At 43.9% G+C, this 23,253-nt stretch overlaps 1 protein-coding gene across 1 annotated transcript in view; it reads right to left on the bottom strand.

Moving 5' to 3' along the window:
* T265_04575 (hypothetical protein) overlaps window positions 1-11,518 on the bottom strand; it is a gene marked incomplete at both ends in the record, with an annotated part of 227,219 nt that extends 215,701 nt beyond the window's left edge. Inside the window, one exon of the mRNA XM_009169350.1 lies at window positions 11,197-11,518. Coding sequence (XP_009167614.1) covers window positions 11,197-11,518 — 322 coding nt within the window. The remainder of the gene's footprint in view (window positions 1-11,196) is intronic.
* Between the last annotated feature and the right edge of the window lie 11,735 nt (window positions 11,519-23,253).

Raw genomic sequence — 23,253 nt, 5'->3', positions numbered from 1 at the left:
AAATGACTACGATGGCCTAAAATAACCACGCATGAGATATGGTTTCAGATTAGTAGTGTAACTCTGTTCCCGTTTCATCAACCTAAATATGGAAAAGCTTGGGTAATCTGGCAGCACCTCAGCCCTCATTTTTCTTCCCCGTGCTATGGTAGCTAGACGCTAAAAGGGTGTTAGGGCTGAACAGTACCAAACGACTGGAAAGAGAGTTTCACGGACTGTCAGAGTGAAGACCCTCAAGGTGTAAGTCCGAAGACATCCTCATTAAAATGTGAACTTTCCTTGAGAGAACTTGACTGACAGGATTGCTAAGTACGCTCAACTAGGTGGTAAGTTAAGGCAAACCTTGGATGGGAATTTCAAGGAACAGACCTATCTGATAAGCACCAAAAAGGAAGAAACTGGTAATTGACTATTCATTATTTACATCGGCCTCATGAGTAGTATTGAGGAAATCATTTATTACCCTCAGTTAGCACAGTTGTAGTAATCAGCTGAAGATATGCTAGCAACTGCGGAGCACCTGAACGTATCAGAACGCATCCTCACACTTCGGATCGGTTGTCAATACATCTAGATCATTGATTACTCCGACTTGATAACCATCGCAAAACGGGTCAACCAGTTGCAATCACTCAGTAGTTTGGTTACACGACACCCTACCAGCAGCATGCCAAACTCGACATTCCACACGACTTGGCTGTTTGCGGCTCAGTAATTGATGAGTTGGTGTTATTCACAGTTGTTTTTGTGCGACGCTGCTTGTTCACACGAGCACGCACGCATGCACGCACGCACAGACACACACACACACACAATATGATTTCAAAGATTGCCATCGTCACAGCGAAAAACTCTACGTGTGCACCAACTTGTGCGTACGCACACAAAAGTGGTAAGACACAATGGCGAGCACAGTGCTCTGTCTGAGTCGGCCGTACTGCTTGTGAGATTACCGCCAATGTGGCATACCGATAACGCTTTCACATTCCACGATTAAAAGTCATTTTACATAGGCAAGAGAAGTCGGGTAACCAGATCTTGCAAATTGTGTGTGCACTTGAACAGGAGGGATGAAAACGAGTTGACTGTGAGAGCAATGTTGACACAAGGACGTAATGTTTGGGACTTAGTTCGCTATCAACGTTCAATTTGAATGATTCAGCGCATGCTGTCCAAAAATGAAGACCACTCATGGTTACCTAACTGAAGCCGAATGCTACCATCTGGCAAATTAGGCAAGTATACATTAAATTGCATCCCAAGAAGGTAACTAGCATGCTTGTTTGTTCCGAATAAGTTAAGACATAGAGAGCTTGACCATGATCATCCAATGTAGTCATCCAATGTAGTCAAGCTATGGACAGAAAGATTGAATAAATCTAACGCAAACACCGTGGATGTAAGCCAAAATTGACTCACAGACAAGCAACCGGAAAACCTAGCGCCTGGGTTGTAATAGGGATCGTCGTGCGCAATACCTGTCTGGTTGTAATTCGTTACATCTCTACCTAATGTTCCATCCGCCCGATCCTGTAAGCAATGCTGGCTAAGCTCACGGAGAGAGTAGCAATTTGGCCAAAAGTGGTCAGGGTAGCATCTAGTGAGAGCAAAATGCAAATTTAATGTAATCACCATGGCGAACGCTGGAAACATATGGAAAATTGTGATGTTACAAGTTCTGATTAATAACTGCAAGTCGTTGCGCTTTTGAAAGCTACAAGTGCCCCAAACTGGCTACTAACATGATGTACTTTCGGAGCCTGTCATAGTAAATATCATGTCATCAGACGGTAGAAGTGTTCAGCAAAAACAGATGTTTTACAGTTAACACCGAACGAAGGTCGTCGTGTGTTGAATGCCTAACGAATAGGCTTGATTTTTCACAAGGATTGTGTCACAGGTGAAGCAGGACAATTGCAGGCCTGACAGCCTGCCAGGATGCCAACCCATGGAGACGGCTACGTAATGGTGTTCCGGATATATATATATATATATATATAAGCGTCTGCATCTGAGGTTCTCTGCCGAGTGAGTTAGTGCATGCTTTGCCACTCACTATCATGCGGCGTAATCGGCTGCTTGAAAATATTGATTCCTGGAACATTGGTTGGGAACGACACAATCGGTAAACCAATATTTATGTCCACATTGCCTCTCCTTCAACGTCTCGGAAACCTATGAGTGGTCACGGCAAAGGTGGTAAGACTCGGGTCAGGGCGAAGACCAGGTCATCACGTGCGGGTCTCCAATTCCCCGTCGACTACGTGCATCGCCTTTTGCGCAAGGGTAACTATGCTGAGCGCGCTGGTGCTGGTGCTTCAGTCGTAGCCTGATAATACGTTCATACTGCTTTTCAGTTATCCCATTCACCACAGTTTTTCGTTTATCGCCTGTAGACCACCAAAACAATTTATACCAAGATTTCTTGCAAGTGTCTCGTTTCCACATTTTCTGTCATCAATTGAACTGGTACACATCGATCGGTAAACAAAACATACTCATCAGGAAACTTAAATGAAATAAGGTTTGCTTTACAGTTCACTTTCTGGTCTCAATGAAATCCCTGCTGTGAGCCGTATCTTTGGTGGCGCCATATTCATGAAATTGTACACACTTACAACGTTGGACGTAGACGATAACCGCCTGATAATGTCCTTATCTGACAGAAGTGTCTTTCTAGCGAAATCTCCAATTCCAATTATGTCAGTCGAGGTTTAGATGCATTACTCGAAAGTGGCCACCATTGCATCAACTCTGACAGTGGTTTGGTGTACAAACATTAGTCTCAGAGACAGAAATATTTGCTTGGTGCATTTATCTTCTGATGTATTCTATGTATTTTTACACACTGAAACATTCAAATACTTTTATAAGACGTCGCGATGAAATTTGTGAGATAACTCCGCAGTGATCCCAGACTGTCAAGGCAGGAATCTAAAACTTAACCGATAATAAGTTAAGACGTTCAGTGGAATGCCTTTTCTCAGGTCTAATATATGGGGAATGGCCCTGCTATCAAATGTCTTAATCTGGTGTTGGTATTCCTCTAACTGGATACGGGAAAACTCACAGTTGATGCCGGACTATCTGCAGAATTTTATTTCGGTGCGAAGAGCCAGTGGAAAGTTGACCCAGCAGCTATCGCCAGCTTCACTGAACACAGTATAGGACGCGACAAAAAACAAACGTTATCTTGATTGTCTGACTGGGATTTGAAAGCATGCTTGCCACTGAGATGGGCGACATGTACTGTAGAGCCTAAAGCTGTAGGTAGCGAGGACGTAGTATAGTCCGGCAAAGAGACAGTAAAGATCCGAATACAGCAAAAGTTAGGTTCTACTGAGGGAAACACCAGTTTTTAATGTTGGTATACAGCAAAGTTTATTATGACTGAAGTAATTCGGAAGCAAGTACCACGTCAAAGTACAAAAATTAACTTTTTCGAAAACTTGAACAAGTAATTTCCGCTTGTGGTTCCGAGGAAGCTACAGTCTGCCACAAACAGCGTACACCAGAATTTGTTTAGGAGTCTAGACAACCGTTGAACATATATCCTATATTTGCGTGCCTGACAATTGCTTAAGGAACTTCACGTTGAGAACGAACGACAAAGGTTTGTCTGATCAGAATTCAAGTCATTATCAGCCTTAGATGACAAGAAACTCAAGTATTCCTTAATCACAATACTCTATGCGGTCTGCATCCTCTCGTTGGCTAAGCTGGTAATGGTCTAGCCGCAGTATCAACATAGTAGGCAACTAAAAAATATTCAGTCGAACATTGACTAACCATAGTTTGTGATGTCAGTTCTTGTGGAACTGGTCGTCGTTTTGCTATATCAGGCAGGAAATTATGGCTGATTTTCACATCAGGTGACCCAGAGTTCATCCGTCTTGACCTCATCTGTGAGCAACCAGTGCAAGAAGTTTTGCACCAGTATCACAAACCTCAGTATGCACTGCGTAATTAGAGAGACCATTGTTTTTTCGGGATATCTGTTTAGTAAACACAGGAAAACCTAAAACCAGGCATTTAGAGAAAATAACAAAAATCTTTTGCAACTACGATAGGTTCTTCGATGTCGTAGATGGGTTGTCGGTGTAAGATAAAACCTTACAGCAAAGCTTGAGGAATATCGGTAAGAAGGTAGTAAAGTCTTATAAAAACAATATAAACTGTACGTTTATTGAAATGTGCAGAGTTTAGGACTAAGTTTTAACTACTGTCAAAAAGGTTTTACACCCCCAGGAGCCATATGCGAATTCAATTGAATATGAATCTATTTACCCTTTGCTTAGAGAAAAGTGCACTTGAACAATATTTTTATACAGAAATTGCAATCCAACTGTGTTTCATCTTTAAAGACAACATTCTAATCAACAACGTCAGATGCAGCATATCTACGTCATGTTTCAGAGCAACAAGGTTTTGTTGTTTCAGCCGTATGGTATCGGAAAAGATGGATAGTTTAGTAAAATTTTGATCGGCGCAGACCTTTGAGAAAATCCTTGATGACCGCTTTTTCTGCATATTTTCAGGTTGCCTAAAGACCGTTTTGTTGAAATAGTTATGCATAATTTCGAGTAAAGCCCACAAAATAAATTGACAGGCTTCCAAATGGGTGGATTTCTATGCGGAGGAATGACTCTTTGGAGTCCACTCGATTAAATGCATTGACAGCCTGGCTGATATCTGTCAGCTTGAGTCAACAAAATCCTCAATAGCTTGCAACCATGGTTGAGTTTAAGCGTAGCAATGATCCTTTGGCTTGTACCGGAAAGAAGCAATCCCTTCAAGTTAAAACAAACCGTGATGTTTAAAGTAAAGCAGCGAAACAACTTGGAGCGAGAGGCTTTGATATAGAATCATTTTGTTTACGGTCCCGAAGTTAAAAAGTTAATGAAATTTTCCCCAGGCTACCGGGTTTTTTCCTCCCAGAAATTAGCTGTTTTGCGGTTTCCGAAGAATGCCCAATGAGAAGAGCTTGACCTTAGAGAGCAAAAGCTTCGATCTACCAATGGCTCACTACAATCGTCTGTGACCTGCTTACACTGATCAAAAATCCTGACCTAACGTACGATGCACACGTTTTATGGGGTCATACTCCTGTGTATTAGTTCATGCAATGGTAAGCGAAACCAGGCTTAGAATTTTTTTGAATCAAACTGTTTGCCATGGGCTCTAATCAGGGTTACTCAAGAGAATCATATGCTTCCCATTTTTTCGGGTTTGCCATGGAATTAGAGGTCGTGGTCAGAATCCCATAAGGAAACATAACTCTGTTTCCTTGAAGGACAGAATTATGAGGCGCTCAACCTAAGGCGATAAATATTTTACATCTAACTTTTGACCCATACAGCCAAAACCATATTTTGCCTACGCACCCAAATGCTCCTATTACTTTGTAAGTTTTGGTTTCAAATATTCTAAGTGTTCTAACTTTCCCTCCCGGAAGAAAATAAAGACGACCCACTGAGTCACACAGATTTTTTTCAGTGTGGTGAGGTTTACCAACTACACGCCCTGTTAATTGAGTCGGAAGACGTCCTTCTTCTTATCCTTTTCTCTTTAAAAATCGGTTTTTGATGTGTAGCCAAAAAACACAATCCATGCCGGCTCAGTTGCTTTTCTTTTCACGCGGTGCCTGTTGAATTTCCAGAGACCACATCACATGATCAAAATTGGTTAAGGTTGTGCAAAACGGGGTTGTCTAAGTCAGTTAGTTTTGTCCGATTTCAGTGAGTGACCGGATATGTGCACTTGGGTGGGTCGAATATGTATGTCCAAACAAACTCTTGATTCATTTATACATGAATGCCTGGGCAACTTCCGCGGTCCTAGTATCGTGGGTTATGCGCGCCATTTGAAGCCAATCAGTTCAAATCCTGTGCACTTTAGAAAGGCATTATACGATCTACTACCGCGAAGACTCTCCCTAAGTAGTTTAATTTGTGATGATGAAATCATTTAAAATGGACAAAAAGCTAAACGTTTATGTCAACTGTAGGAGTTTACACAATGATTTACTATTCATTCCTCCGTAATTTTTTACCAAATTCCGATCACAATGTAAGAAGAAAATAGGATCAAATAAAACGGGCGGATAAAATCAACTTCGGAACTCAACGATTATAATTGTGCTTATGTTTGACCATTGCACTTAAATTTCCGCTGCCCTTTAGATAACAGCCGCAAAGATTATCGATGCAGAGTGGCAATGAGAAGCCAGTTTAAAACAAGAAAACCCGTGCATATTTCTTACGACATCTCCTAGGCCTCATGCTAGAAAAACCCTTCAACCAACACAGTACTGGCTATCTTAATAGCCGATCATAATGGAATAAACTCTCCTTTAATCCACTAGAAAACTTAGAAAAAATATTTGATTCTCAAATATTCAAAATTCTATGGAAGTGAAAAACCAAGATGCTTTTCTTCAAAATCAGCATGGTAGTTTCATGGATAAAGCATGCTTTTTATGAGTTTAAACAACTGGTTTTGAATCACTTAGTTATTTTTTGCCACAAAGCCTCATTTCACCATTTAGATAATGGACTGAACTGTAACTCCTGCCAACAGCAGGATTAATCTCAAGCTCGCTCTTCAATAAAGACCTAAGCTTATGGATCTTACTGCTCGTCGGGACCTGATATTTTAAATGGTGCCAGATTATTAAATTCGTCCATCAAGTGAACGTTTAAGTATTGCATGCAAAACCTCATCCGGAGAACAAACCTCACAGACGGATAAAAGCGGCTTTGTGATTAATTATCCAAGCAAACTTTTCTAGTTGTGTTAGGTTAAAAGTGCTCTCACAGGCTTTCTCACCCACTTACATTCTTTAGATTGGGTCCTAGCGGAACCCGCAATAGCACACCTAATAATTAGCTTGAATTTCAACGAAAAATGTACGCCAAGCACACGCTTACAGTGCCTCAAAGGAATTATCTCAGGTGTCACAGAAAATATGGACTGACATTTGAATGGAGCTTGCTTTTTTGGGGAATAACCCTGGAATACATGTAGCAGCTAAGACTAGAAGAGATGGCGGTAATCATTTTTGCAAACTGGTTTAGGCAGAATTTGATCCACACTAAAAACAACCATGGGCGTTGTCCGCTTAAATGCTTAAAAATCAAACCGCTGGAGTGTGGAGTTTAATGTCTTCTAATTTCTAAAGTGATTCTCCTAAAACTGAACTTTCTAGGTTGATCATTGCGCCAGCTAGATAAAAAGGCGTAGGTTGACATTCTGATGCAAAGCTACACATCTGGTGTTTGACCTAAGGGATCCCTTAGTATGTAAATAAGTGGACTGCTTACATGACCAATCACATCATATTTTATCATAAGTAACATCTGCGACGCTCAGAATCATAAGTGTCAATCATTTTTCCGTAGGACTCAACGTGACACCTTTACATTTCTCATAGCCCTACACGTGAAAAAGTGCACAAATCGGACCATTCTGAGAGTCTGTTTGTGCAGTTAGGCAGAGTAAACATCGATCATCGCAAACCTGAACTGTCTAATATATTAGTCGCAGCCTATGACTTAGCCCACATTGGTTGTCGCATTATACGTGTGTGCTAGCTGTTACTTGTTTCTAGACAACATAAACTTTAAGGAAGTACGTGTGCATGACTGCAAAAATTGGCATTTACATCAGCCATAGTAGTGGGTGTTGAATTTTAGCCGTCTGCTCAAGACAGCCAATTATTTTGTATCATGCTTAAGAATCGCATTTTGGCCCGATTTAGGACCATCTCTCTATGTTTCACAAGAAAATAGGATATAGAAAGGATGGACATGCTATCAAAAACACCCTTTAGAAGCTATTTTCAGGGAAATCTTTTTCGGTATGAGCAGTTTTGTGCTTCTTGGTTAGAACTACAGACCAGATATCTTTTCCCAGTGACTTCTTGACCTTATTGTAGACTCAATCAACAGAGATGATTACACTATAAATTCAACTCCATTTGATTTTTCTTTTGTTAAGCCTAACGGTAACCGAAGCCAAGACCCCGAACATCTGAAACATTTTACTCTTTCATTCTATGCCACTCATCTTCTACGGATCTTTCACTATCAGCGTCAATTTTCCTCTCAATATTTTCCTCATGTAGGCCAGTTTTTGAATATAAATAAAATTCAGCTCTCCAATTATGCCGCTCTTCGATACGTTACACTGGGTTGTATTTGAATTTTATCAGGCCTGAGATGTGTAATTCAGCAGAGCATAGCTGTGGTAGTGTCGGATGTTTTTGGGTTGCTTAATGAATTAAAGCCTGCAACAACTACTGTTTCCGGTCAATCGTACTTTAAAAGATTCCAAGTTGGGAGCAATATCCGTCTGTAAATATTTTCAGAGGCAAAAACAGAGTGAAAGCGACAACGTAGGCCAAAATATCAATACTGGTGGCCGGTTTCTTTAGATCTTCACCGTACTATCAGGTGGTTGCATTTTAGTACATGGGTGGCTAAGGTATTTTGAAATTTAGAAACTAATTGGAAGGCCACCACATTATATTCTATAAGCGGACAAGAATAACTAAAAATCGGTCAACCACTTCTTGTGATAGAAGTCAAAAACTGTCTACTGGCATATCTTTGTGTTTGTTTTAACAGATGATCGCCACGCTTCAGCTAAGAGTTCCGGGCTCAAATGGATTAATCTAGGTTAATTCTTACGTGAGTTGCAAAATCTTTCTTGAATAAAATAACTTTAATCAGTCCGAGGGAAATATGTGAGTCTGTAACTTTTGCCAACAGTGTCGGAAACGTTTCCACACGTTACAATTCATAGGTCATTTTTCTCACCGACGGTTGGGAGGCTGTGCAAAGCTATAATGTACAGGCCAAGGAAATAGTGGCCTGAGGAAATCATATGACAACTTCTCCCGTTGAATAACAGCTTTTGCTCCTGTGGGCTAAAACAGATCGTCAAACCTAGTCTTTTAGAAGGGCTTTCCGCCTAATGCGAAGTCTACCTCTTTCTCTCTCTCTCCAGATCTTGATGTGGCCGGCGCATAGTTTGCAACAAAGGCTGATGTATATGACCAAACTTGTTGAAAAACACTAGGAAGAGAAGGTGGCGCAGCACTTAGTGTTAAAACAGTTCACGAAGGTGTACCGGGGTCCAAGTAAGTTTCCAACGTTGCTGAAGGTTATAGTGTAATTCTGTGGACATCGTTCGTTCTAGTCACTAATTTTGACACGAGATGGCTTCCTTAATTTTGGTAGATCCTAGTAGTTTTTACTGCGTAGTCACTGTCCCGGAAACGGCAAGTCCTTGAGGTGATGTGACCATTACGACCGGCAACTATCCTTTGTGTATCAAGCTTGCGTCTCGTAGCTGACGCGTACTGGGGGGCCCATCTCTTTACAGTGAGCGATCGGACATGTGTCAGCGTAATAAACATAGACCTGGAGACGGGAATGAGGATATATCATCATAATAAGGCATCGGTCTCCTCTCTTAGGGCACGGGCTAAAACCACATTTAGTAGTAAGTTTCACCTAGTCGTGCCCCTCATCTTCTCCCTGCAGGCCTACACACCACGTCGGTGTTCACCGTGGATTGACCGATTAGGAGTGCTTCACAGGTTTGTTTTACTCCCTCGGAAGAGTAAGGCGCAGCCGTTTCTTAAGAAGTTTAAATGGTCTAGAGTGGCTCACCGGAACAATTCATTTTGCTTTTGGCCCCCGTCTCGTATCAGCATTTACGTTTTGTCCTACTGCTAATACAGAATCTCAAACCGTTAATTTTGAGATGAGTATGTTCTGGAATGCAGTCATTTTTAGTGACCCTAAAAGTCCCCTGAAAATGCGTCATATCTCGAACGCTGGAATATTATTTAGGATTCTACGGGTATTAACACGTACCATGCGTCGTGGAGTTGACAGGCTAGCTGCCATCTTGATGCAAGAGTACGGTATTTGTATCAGATCAGAAGAATGACTACGGGACATGGCCACAAGGTTCGAGAAGACTCTGATGTGCGGCGTGATAAATTAACTGTTCATCTTGGGTCAGTGCAGCGCCCATCAGAGACAAGGTGGCAGTGAAACGGTGGTGGTTAGAATAGTGCTTGTGACCCAACAGTGGGACTGAGACAACCAAGGTTCACAGCTGTTTCATGAAAATATATCCACAAGTTTAAATAATCTATTACGAACAGCTGTGAGTGTTTCACACATGTGATTATTTGAGGAGCCGTGCGTAACCGGACGGCCTGATGCTGAGAGGGGATTTTAAATCATTTTTGACATGACCGTTTTATTTTGAGCGATTGACATGCTGCGGTTGAGTTATTCATCCACCTAGTAAGCGCTCGCAATACATTTTCCAAAATATTTTTGACAGGCACCATTGCAAATCCAAGAATACTTCAAGGTCTATAAGAAAACAGTGGAATTAACATGAAAATTTTCGACAATAACAATCACGATGTTCTGGCGGACGTACCCTCTGTGATGACTTCTGAAGGATACTGCTTCCTTCCTTGTGTATCTTGGATCATTTAAAGGATTTCGGTAACACTTTGGAATGGCTGAAGGACTCGAAAATCATCCAGATGATGACAAATATCCGATTGGAGGACGGGAAACAGAAAGTTCGAAAGGGTAAACTTTACATAAGTGCATGTAATTGGTGCGCTTAAACAACGCCGTCCATCTCATGGCAACTTCCGGGCTTGATCCAGTGTACGAGGTTTGATAAAAACTTTGTCCCATTTGTTGCAGGCGTATCCTAAATAACGCGTAGCACTGCGCCTTGTATGAGTGAGAAACGTGACGGAATCGGGATTAACTAGATCCGGATCCACGAACTGGCCAGTCCGTAGAAGTGATCCAAATCACGGATTCACTGATTGGTGCACAGGATTGAGGCTATTGCCCAAGTTCCCCGGGTTGCCTTTGTTCTTGTCGGTCAGTGGCTGTCGTTCACCTGAAAGGCACACGTGAAACAAAGGTTATAGCACCGCTCTTCGTGTTCTCAGCGCGGGGCAGTATGCTTGCCAGCTCCAGGATTCGCATAAATAAATGTCTGATAGTGCTCTAAATTGGGTTCTAGAAGGGGCGTGGACAACCGTCGGAGGAAGGTCATTCCACGCACCTACTACCCGAAATGAGAAAAATTGGTCTAATGAATGTGCGTGCTCTGAGCATGAAAATTTTCTTACTATGCCCCCACCTGGTGTTTGCTGGCTCAACGTTAAAAACCTGTTTGCCAGGCTTTGTTCAAACAGGGCGTAAGTAAGAATTAGGTCTCCTCGAAAGCGACGGTACTCCAGGGGAAATAGATCGAGCATCGCGAGAGGCATTTCGTAGTCCACGGATTTGAGGCCGGCAACTATTCTCGTGGCGGCCCGCTGGACACGCTCAATGAGGGTGATGTCTTTCGTACGTCCTGAGTAGACAACTTGTTTGGCGTACTCCAGGAGCGGTCTGACGTAGGTACCATAGAGTATTTGGAAGTCCATGCGAGTAACACGGGAGAAGGTGCGTCGGATCATCCGTAAAATGGCGAAGGCCTTTCTGACTGATGGTGCAGTGAGAAGGACTAGTTTGAGGAGGCCCAGGTGCCCAAATCCTTTTTGGCATCTATCCTCATGATGTTTTCTGGTCCTTTCTCACCATGCATAGAAGCATTCGCTGAGTCTCCTCCAAACGACATATGGACGCACTTTTCATCATTCGGAGGAAGATGCTAGTCCAACGACCACTACTTGGTAGCGTCTACATCCATTTGGAGGGCTCTGGCACTGGAACTCCAGGATTTCAAGTCTTCCGCAAGAAGTAGACGTGTACTTGCAAGAACATCTGGGAGATCGTTGACGTAGATCAGAAACAGCAGCGGTCCCAGGACGGAGCCTTGAGGATCTCCAATAGAGACAGGTGCTGGAGAAGAGTAGGTCGAGCCTATTCTCACTCAGGCTGATCTGTCTGATAGGTACGCCTTGATCCAGTGAAGGATTTTCCCTTGAATCCCATAAGACTCGAGTTTGTGGAGCACCGGGACGCGTGGGACCCTATGAAATGCTTTTGGGAAGTCGAAAAACATGGCATCCGATATGAGTCCTTCGTCCTTGGCTTGGGTTAAACTGTCCATAAACGCGAGCATGGTTGTCACGCAAGAACGGTTCGGGAGAAATCCTTACTGAGCTGGAGATGTCAGGTAACTGGAAGTAGGGCGATCTATGATAGCTCGCTTCAGAATGCGTTCCATCACCTTGCACGGCCCACTAGTTAGCCTTATGGGCCCATAGATGCCGGGCGATAGTCCGTCACCAGTTTTGTGGATTCGCGTGACAATCGCTTCCTTCCAAAGATTCCTATGGAAGCACGGTTCGTTCAAAAAATATTTCACATGAAATTGCAGCACTTGCACGCTTTGGTTCCATGAGATCTTGCCAGGAAACTACAGTTATGCTGAAATCTGTTTAAACGTACGCAATTTCTGCATCTGGGACGAAATCAACCAGTCCGTGAGCTGATTTTGGCAGGCTTCCTGCCAACCTACTCCCGGCTCGTGATGAAGGAGACTAACCCTATTTAAGCATAATATTCCACTTTCATAGGTTCAGCAGTAGAGTAGGTTGCAATTTGCCAAGGTACTGACAAGCCAAGTCATCTACCGCGTCAAGTGCCAGTCTCCCCTATCAAGCAGGTATATGATTCCGTTTTGCTCACCTGGATGGATGACATGTTCGTTCGTGCAAAGCCCCACGAATGTGCTCGTGCACTCGCGGCACGACGTGAAGGCGATCATTTCATCCACGCAACAAACAGTGCTGTTTCGGAGTTTCCCAGGCTCTTAAAAGTTGGTGCCAAATCGGCACAAACCGTCTTGAGTAAATGCTTTTTGGGAATCTGACTATTATTACGTGGGCGCAAGCGGTATACGTTCCTTGAGACAAACGGCATTGGCACCAGGCGACCGTTTAAGTATGCCCTCACCCGAGTGTGCATCCCTAACTTGTTCAAGAAAAGGTTCAGTGGACAGTACCGAAATAATACATTCGTGAAGGGCCCAGCGACATCACAGATGCGGGCTGTCAAAGCTATCTGGCTGCGAGAAAGGGCTATGTCGCTCTGGCTTACGAGTAGCAATTAGCAAGCACTGCGTTCCGCAAAACTGTTTGCATTTCTTCGCAGAATACTTGCCACCGCAGCCAACACTTATTTTACCCCATGATTCGCTTTAGTAACGCGATTGAGTAAGTTGCAATTCACCCTATGATAGGCGTGCAGATTTGGCTGCGCAGGTTGGTTTCGTCTGGACACTTCACCAACCATTTTGAGAACACTGATAGGCGTTTGAACGTGCGTGTGCACTATGTGGATATCCCGAAACATGCCATCCACATACAGGACGTAGACACTAGCTGATTGATATAAATCGTAGGTGCGCCAAAAGACGCTAGCAGGTTTGGGTATTGTTGCGATAATGGGATGAAAATATACGAATTTGTTTTTATGGCAAAAACAAGGGCGAGCGATTAGCTCGACTCATGTTCGCTTTTTATCGGAAATCACAACACCACCATGTATTTGTTTCATTGTATGCACTGATTCTTTGGGAAGTCTCATGCGCCTTTCCATGCCAAACAGTGGGGCAGTTGGACGGTAGTGGTCAGTTTGTCACACTCAGTAATATGTAGGACATTTCAAGTCATCAGTAGCACACCGCGCACTGCAGAGGGAAGAGAAAGTGAGGAATGTGTTTATGACTCTGGGAGCAGGGACTGAATCATCAGGACTCTACTGTATAGCCCCAAAGTTCAAGCAACGGAAAGGTAAGGGGAGCGAGGTGAGAGAAGGCCACATCAGGATGCTTGAGCGGCCGCACGGTGACAGTTAAGATTCAGAATGAAACCAATAGCTTATCCGCATTTTAACGTGGTGATATTCCGTGTGGAGAGAATTGCAAGTGCAACGAACGTGTGAGTCGCTGAGCATACCACCAGCAGAGTCTGGAGCACAAGATCAAACTGTAGTTGTCGGTTCAGTCCCCGGGAGTAGGGGAGGAGTTCAACCTAAAAATGTCAGTATTTCGAGCGAGTAACGAGTAGCATGCTACAACCTCGAGAGTAGAGCAGGGCATGTAAAGTCAACGAGTTACGTTCAAGCGTAATCCGGCACCCCAGTTCTATAGCAAAGGCTTTGTACTTCCCTTTCCCGGGTCGAACCCTCCCCTTATCTGAGCCTGCCCTTTTAGTGCATCTAACTCAGACTCGATATGCGTTTATAATCTCTCATGGATTTTTAACCCTTGACATAGTAAACCAATTTATTCAACCATATTTTACGCGCACTTTTCGACCATTTTGCGTTATCGAGTTTTGTGCGCGGGTGTGTATTGCTAATAAATATCCATTTACCACCTTCTCCGGGATTTCGTTGTACCCGCACCACGTTGTGCAACAATTTAGACGGAAACCCCATAATATGAGGCTTTTGTCCCTTTCATTACGTATTCTATACATGTATTGCCTCACTCAATTGATAAACCTTGAAAATCTACAATTTCCGGCACGTGATTTTGCGCGTCACTCAAGTGAGCTTTCCCGAATACTTCGAAGTATTCTACAAGCTTCATTACCTGTCTGTCTGTCGAACCTGACAGTTGGATGTGAGCGCTTCGTCATCTATCTAGGTGACATCTGCGATGCACTCAGTGCACCACTCAACACCGAGCACATACACCAGGCTTTGTTGCAAACCATTGTCAGATGCAGTAATTACAACTGAAAATCCTAGGCTGGAGACATCTGAGTCCGCTGCGCACTTTTGACCATTTTGCGTTATCGAGTTTTGTGCGCGGGTGTGTATTGCTAATAAATATCCATTTACCACCTTCTCCGGGATTTCGTTGTACCCGCACCACGTTGTGCAACAATTTAGACGGAAACCCCATAATATGAGGCTTTTGTCCCTTTCATTACGTATTCTATACATGTATTGCCTCACTCAATTGATAAACCTTGAAAATCTACAATTTCCGGCACGTGATTTTGCGCGTCACTCAAGTGAGCTTTCCCGAATACTTCGAAGTATTCTACAAGCTTCATTACCTGTCTGTCTGTCGAACCTGACAGTTGGATGTGAGCGCTTCGTCATCTATCTAGGTGACATCTGCGATGCACTCAGTGCACCACTCAACACCGAGCACATACACCAGGCTTTGTTGCAAACCATTGTCAGATGCAGTAATTACAACTGAAAATCCTAGGCTGGAGACATCTGAGTCCGCTTTACAAGGGCGGTCCTGGCTCACAGCGAAAGTTAGACCATTACACCAGGCGGCTTGTTGTGCTTTGAGGATAGAGTTATCATTCCACCAACTCAGCGGCTGGCTCTTCTGGCATGGCTGCACTCTGGTCATTCTGGTGCTGATAAAATGAAACCTCCCATACTCTTGCCATGCTAATGGCCGGAACTGAATGCTGGCATCAATTATACTGCCGAAAGTTGTGTTAAATGTGCACATATGACTCATAACAAGTCTTCACAGTGGTATCCGTGGCCAGTTACCTGTGAAACATTTCAACGAGTTCATACTGAATAGTGCGGTCGTTTTCCCGGTTAATACTGTGCTTCAATTGTTATTGTCACATACGCACGTTAGTCTAAAGTTTTTCTATTTCTCCAAGTACTGAATTCACACAACAAGCATTGGGGAAAGTATTCAGTCACGAAGGCATACCAAGTGCTTTGGTCACTGACGACGGCACATGCTTCACTGAAAATTCCCCTTAGAGTAGCTGAAATGTCCTAGGTTTCGATATCTCTTTACTGCCCCTTGAAATTCCCAGTTGAATGGACTTGCTGAGAATTTTGTCCGAGCCCATAAATTTGCAAATGCTTCATTCTCTGCTATTTCTTTTGTGGAATTGGACCGTGAAATGGAAAATTTTCTTTTGTTATTGGAAAGAGCACCGCATATCTTTTCAAATGTTGATCGTTGCCTACAACTCTTGACTGTGCCAAAACGTCTGATGTTACGCTTTTCAAGGGCAACGATTTACGACATGCTACAGGAATGATGTTTCCATCAAATGAAAAATGTACAGTCACGATTCTCGATATGAATGCTCCATCTGGTCACGTTGATCAGGTTGAGCTCAATTATAGAGGTCAGTCTGTGAACAGCACTCCTGCTGCTTCAAATACTAATGCACCCTTTGTATTTGGTCTTGTGGTGTCTGAACAAAATGTTATATCTGAGGTACCTGTGAGGAAGCTGACGTTCCTAATCTGAGAAGATCCGAAAGATAATGATCAGGACAACCACGGAACTATAAACATTCGCGTGCTCATTCAAGGCGTGGCGGATGTGACGAACATGACTTAAGCTCTTTTAATTGCTAAATTAATTGTTCACATGCTTTAATATTTCAAGTAGTTTAGACATACGCCAATTTGAATAAATACGTGCTACCTGTTACGCTCTGCTAAGTTTTGGATTTCTGGTTCGTTTGGTTATACCTACGTAAGCGCTGAACCTAGTTTCTGCAGTTGATCCTGTGCAAGATTTGACGAATGTCCTCCACCGTGGCGTTCAAGTCGGTTAAAGGCCGTTCGTAATTGTGCCTTGACAAGATTGCGTGTAACCAGGACGCTTTGCCTGAATATAGACCTGCATAATGTTTTCTATAGAACTCAGAGACCACCACTGGGGCACTCGTGGTTTCCCCGTTCCGATCCCTCAAAAACAGCGCGAATGGCTCCTTCTGCGGGGATGTCTCATGTATTTGAACATTACATTCTTGTTTTTCCTAGCTAGGTCCAGAATGTTGGCTTGTTTTCGTATGTTCCATCGGCAGATTTCTAATTTACAGCGGTTCCACATTCTACGACATGTCAACTCATCTTCTGTGTCTCCTGTAGTCAACTTTTTGAAAAATGTTGAGACCTTTTTTGGAAGAGGCCCAATACTTTTGACTAGCTTGCGGCTCATCGGACTGTGTGCTGGTTATTTGGGACGAGTATCGTGTCAGCCTCATGGACTTTCTGGACAGTGGTGCTATACGGGTGTTATACTGAGGCCGGTCCCACTTTAACTTGTTCAAGAAAGATGCGCATTCCTGAAAAGTCCGCACGGCAGGAGCTTCGAATTCTCGTTTGAGGTTCGGGATTTCTGCCGCAATTGCAGATGAGATCCAAGGTCAGCACACAGAAGTCGCTATGTCCTAGTGGAGTGATACTATCACCTGAGCAACGAAGCGTCTTTCGTTGGTGATGAGCAAATCCAGGGGGTGGGAGGGATCGGTCATCTTTTGGAGGACCAAATGGACCGAGAAGGAGAGGATCGGACCCACGCAGTGGGTCTTCAATCTAGATTCCATCCCACGAAGATACAGGAGTGGTATTATAGAGGACGGTCGGCTCGAAAAACAGAGTAGCCATCTATCGGGATCTCCGAGTCGGAGATATGTGGTGTGAACCAGGTCTCTGGGAGTGCGATTGTGAACGGTCATTCAAGTCATTCAGTCATTCAGGGAATGTTGAAAGGCCTGAGGCAGTTTGTGCACAGGCATTTAACACAGTCTCTGCTGCGTCCGCAGGTGAGGAAATGAAAGTTTTGTAGCCAAAGAGTTTTGGAAGACTTAGTAGCTGTACGTTAGGTTTGAATCCAAAGCTCTCCCAGGCGAAATTGTCTGCTTCTTTTCCTGGTGGTTTCGAGAGCTGCTTTTCATTCGCATAGTTTTATTTTATCTCGTTGGAACCCAGTTTGCGCTGGCTTTTATCTTAGAGGGACGAATGTTTCTCCCAATGTGCAAAAATTTTGACCACTACTACTTGTAGCTCTTTCACTACCATTTTTGGGCGACTGGCTTTGTTGTCGTTCAAGGATTTGAAGCAAACCTGTATTTGTTCGGTTTCTTGAGCATTTTGCTGTGGTTCGAGCAGGAAATTTTCTCTGAGGGGGGTTCGAGTCTGCACAGTATCTGCACAATGGAATTGAATTTTCAAAAGCTATGACATATCCCTGATGGACTAAAGCAATCGGAGGACTGGGTTCAGAGTACTAGTCTAAACTTTTGAGGCCTATTTAGGCATCCCGGTATCCCAGCTGTGCTGAAAATTATTCCACCAGACCTTTCCGTCAGATGTATGATTGTTTCGGTGGACGTTAAAATTTGGTGAGCTACAAAATTATGAAAGTAGATAAGAATGATTCTTGGTTTCCGCACATATGCAGCAGAATGCAACATTTGGGCGCAAAAGGTTTTGCTCCACTCCTGACGGTTTCAGCTGAGAGCATTGTGCGGTTAATTGATCCGGCCCTGAGCGCTGGGTGGCAGCGTTTCCATGATGCTCGTTTTTGCAAAGGACTGCACCTCGAAGCCAGCCGGCAGTTTTGTGATTTAGCAAATCATACGTGGCTGGTTTAGCAGCGGTCGTCCTCCTTTCGTGTTTATATGGACCACCGAGTCGCCCGCGATAAGTGTGACCAACTGGGTGTACGAGGGATTTTCCGGTTCGCCATGGTCAGATTTGTGGTCCTGGTTGTCGATATCCTGGCTGGCGACTCTGTCCACAACTAAAGGAGCTACTTTTGGTGGGGTGGAGCTGGAGATTGGCAGTTTGTTAGATGCAAAACCGCAAGCCATTCCTTTGCCACCAGCACTGGCCCCTTGCACCGCTGTTGGAGTGAGCGCCATAATGGCCAAACCGAAACATACTCATACTGGTTGGTTTTCGGTTTATTGTTAGCACGCTTGGTTAGTCCTTGTTTGCTAGGTTACTCGGTATAATTCTTCCCCCATCCCGGCTCATTTAACAACTTTCCGTCTTCTCTGTGACCACAATAAATTTTGAATTATTTCTTGTCATTTTCACCGTATGCAATCTTATATCCTCTGACACTCACCAGGCTTCATTGGTCTCATCCCATTTCTTTCCGCTCGCAAGTTTCGATCTTTGACAATAGTTGCACCAAACGCCGATTATTGTCGTTATCCCCTATGCCTGGTCCCCATTTGTATCCACGTGGATCTTCGAATGGATCTAAATTGCCCGTCATTCTACACCGGATTTTTTCTACCGGTGTCTCCCCTTAGCTAACCCGAAATCCCGCTGCCCACAGGATTGCACATCCACCATGCCGATCAACTCGACTATGAAATCCGTTGAAGATCGATCCAGAAACCGGAATATGTTAGGGCACTCATGGCATGGCCCTGGTATGATGACACATCCGCAACTGTTCTCCGGGCTGTCCTCTCCCGCCCTCTGGGAAGCTTAGCGGCATTTACGAAAAAATGCGTACTTGAACCCAACCGCATATCGGGCGGGCCTGTCCTAATCAACTCAACCCTTCCCCTAGATTTAACCATCTCGACCCACTTTCAGTCAGTCTTTCCCACAAAGTTATCGATATTCTCTGCAATTCGCCTTCCTTTCGGTGCCTCAGCAATGATCTCATTCTTGCAAGGGGCTCTTAAACCCGACTGTGCCCCAGCAGCCATACCAGTGAGTCTACACAGTTTCACTGTACACTGTAATCCTGTGACTCAAGCTGTTGTTTATCTCTAATGAGAATTTCTCCACTTCATAATCCCCACTTGCGCTCTTCGTAATCAAGACCGTAAATTCGACTCTCCAGAGCCACATAGCTTCAGCAATGGTTTCCAGTTTCGCTTGAAACTGGTGGGCCAGATCACTGAAATGCTGTTTCTTCTCAAGATTCGCTGTTCCAGTGCCTTAGTTTCCGTGATTCACAGTCTCTTGCCCCATGAAAATTTTGGCGTGGTCCGGCCTGCATCAGATAATGCCTATTATTTCCGATACTACACCTGACACCAGTCGTGTTCTATTCCCAAATATATCAGAACCATCTTCTGCGTGCTTTTCCAACTGCCCACGAACACTTGAACATGCTCGTCATATCCTTGTGGCGTTCCAAGAATTTCCCCACGATACGGCATCGCCGGCTCCACTCAGACAGATGAACTGCGGGGATAATGTTTTCGCCCTTCAAGACTCAGAACTGAAAATTACACCGGAATTCAGAATAAATAGATACTGAAATTCCGAGCTGCCCGGAGATCGGATCAGCTGATTGGCGCGAACGATTCTTTAAAACTGCCTGTGGACAAAAAACGGAGAGTTACACTGGATCTACTACCTCTGCTCCAAGCCACCCGCTGTCATTATGTGGGGCTCTTGAAATTGCTGTGATCCTGCACGCTGAGCTCTGAACCTTCACAGCCTCAAAGGTTCATGGGTCCATGTGTTCTCCCAGTTTCCACCTGGCTTCTTTTCCACTGTAGAAAATAGATTCGTTTAAATCGTTGTTGTCTGCTTCTTACTTAAAAAAACGCCCCCGTGGTGAGTGAAACAAGTTCTATTTGCAACAAGGCCCTTAAGGCAACTCGTATTTTTTAGTTCTGTTGACTCGTGGAGCGCTGCCTCGGAGGCAGCAAACGAGATTCCGACGTTGTGTTTACTACTTATTCATAGCCCTCCAGGTGTCATTAAACCGCCATACGTCCGAACGACCCTCAGTTTTAGTATTCCCGAATCCAGACGCATTTGAGTTCGTCGACAGATCCGTTGTGCATGGCAAGTATTCTCAGCAAACCTGGCTTATGAATACAATAAGTTCTTCGTAACATCGCAGTTACGATCATGTAAGGATGTGTGTAAAGCGGTTCTGAAAAGGTGGCGTCCGATAAAGTGTCTTCTCTCCATTCCCAGTTTCGGGGTCAACGAGTTTATGCAAAAAGATAGGTTTTCAAAACCCTGGTGTTCGGATATTTGCTGACGAAAACTTATTCAGTCTGAAATATGTAGGCAGCATTGTTCTCTTCCTCGAAGGGGAAAAATCATGGCTGTTGTTGAATAAACTGATCACATTCATCTCGCTCTTTGGCGTGTGTCTTGCCCCTTTTTTGCGATGTAGGTACTCAGCATATCATGTACAATCCAAGTGGAGGCACACAATCTTATGGGGGTTTTGCGCACTTTGGAACTTTTATAATTTTGAACTCTGGCGTGATAGAAGAGTCAGCGTGGCGGTGTTTGCTAATTTGAGATATACATTCTGGCCAATCTGCTTCAATTCAACATGAGACCAATGTGGTCCAGGGGATGTTATTTCCCTCCGCTTCACTTAAAATCGGCTGCATGTTGACTTCCAACTCCTTTATCCGACGATTAAATCTGTTCCTTTTGGTTCAACTCTCATGCGCAAGAACCTTTAAACAGACTTAGGGAAATACCTCCCGTGTAGGCACAGGAACAATATTTGTCCCCCGCATATTTTAGATGTCCTATTAAGTCGTATGAGAGCATGCATTCGTACATGACATACAGGGACGCTCTCTCACAGATGAGATCCTCGAATCATTCAACAGTAAAGCTCCGTGGAATTCTCGGACGTTGCTAAAGGGTGCTTTAGGTGAAAGGATCTAACTGAAAAGCCTCTTAGGGAGACTACGACCGCATTTGTCCTCTACACTGGATTTATCCTTATGCCTTGCAGCGGACTTATCACTTTCGTACTTAGTTAGATGTGTTGTAATTTTAGTGTCTTAGAATTTTGCATGCCAACGAAGCCCCTTCTAGATGAAACACTTCTTGGTCTAGACTAATCTAATATGCTCACCGACTGTACGTGGACTAGGTGTCAGAGAGGGGAAGAACACATGTGCACAGCTGCAACCGCCCCATATTGTTATTGTCGCAACCCTAACGGCTGCGGAAACGGCGAGCGATTGTTCTTAAATTAGGGGAAGCCGGACAGCCTATGCATAAGATACTTGCTTGGGTCGGTATGCCCTGAAATCCGCTGCGTGAAACGACCAGACTTCCGCTCAAGAATGCCAGAAATTTAGCACTGCGGCACTGAATTGGACTTTTCTCCAAGATATACAATAATAGTATGTTATCGCCGCTTTCTTTACAAAATGGTGGAAAGTATTCAGCTTAGGGTCGTTAGAGCGATATAAATGACGCAGTTTCAGCGAGTCCGTTTGTCCTTATTGAAATAAGCTGACTTGGTGCAATAAACCAGGAGGGATATTATTCATACATTGCAAAAAACGATAGTGATTCTACGTAAAACTTTGGTGAACTTGGAGCTCGGTAGCCTTAGTATTATAAATAATTGACCAAAAATGAAGATAGAAATTCAACTACCAGGTATTGTTATCAACCTAAATGAATGTGGCGGCACAAGGAAACGTGGAAAACAGTATTTCAACCGGCAATCCCTCAGTGATGTGGAGATTTTGAACACTTAACTCGGTACTTATAACGATTTGTTTCTAAACTTTCGTTCTGGATCTTCGTTAAAGTGCGCCCCAAGGGGAGCTCTCACTGTTCGGACTACACGCAGTCGTCATGAGGGAGTAATACTATTACTGCTTGTTCAAACTCGTTTATTTCCGGTGTTGAGATTCCGCCGCGTTGGTCAACATGAGAACATTAGATCCTAGGTGTACTCAGTACACTATACTAACGAACACGAGCAAATTGAGTAAGCCCCAATCGCAAAATCCCTCGCTTCTGATCATTCAATTGGAATTATAAGATGGCTACGAGAAGCATCAATTGCTATCAGGAGGATTAAATTTCCCCTTCCCATACTCACACCACAGGTGCTTTCTTCCGTGCCGATAAAATTTAATTACTTTTATTCGAATGTATCCTACTGCCCATCCTCAGTAAAACTACGGGAGTTTCATCAACTCACTTGCACCTTCAGTGACCTTTACCAGGCAGCGTCGTATCCTCTTCCGGTCCTACTACGTCTGTACCGGTTAGCAGCTTTCAGAGCGGCTATGGTGAAACGAAATTCCGTTCGCTAAAATGGCTACTCAAAAGTACATTGCTGCTGTCTTGCTGTGTCCAACCGCCGCCAATCTACCTACCAAGAAGTAGAGACCTTTCTCCTCCCCGTGAATAAATCGGGCAATGGGGTATCTCAGCGTTTGGAAGAGGCGCGCAGACGGAGTGATGTTGCGGTGGATGGAATGTCTTTGCATCAATTCACTGTCTCAAATTGTTTTGTTCACTTTGACTTGCTGTATTCAGCCGTGTCGTCGTCCACCTGTTTGAGTATGTTAGACCTCGTATAGTTGCTTGGCTTCACCAGGTAGGCTCGAGTGTCATCCCTTATGCGGAGACCACGGTCGCAGTTGTCCATGAGGCCGTCTTCGCACGTTTGTGGATAAGCATACATTCAGAGCGCGGACTTACTGTGCTAGAGTGTTAGATTGCTGCCGGTTTAGCAACA

This window comes from Opisthorchis viverrini, assembly GCF_000715545.1.
Source record: "Opisthorchis viverrini unplaced genomic scaffold opera_v5_77, whole genome shotgun sequence".
In the NCBI taxonomy this organism is placed as follows: domain Eukaryota; kingdom Metazoa; phylum Platyhelminthes; class Trematoda; order Opisthorchiida; family Opisthorchiidae; genus Opisthorchis; species Opisthorchis viverrini.
This window is presented reverse-complemented; position numbering and strand designations above follow the sequence as displayed.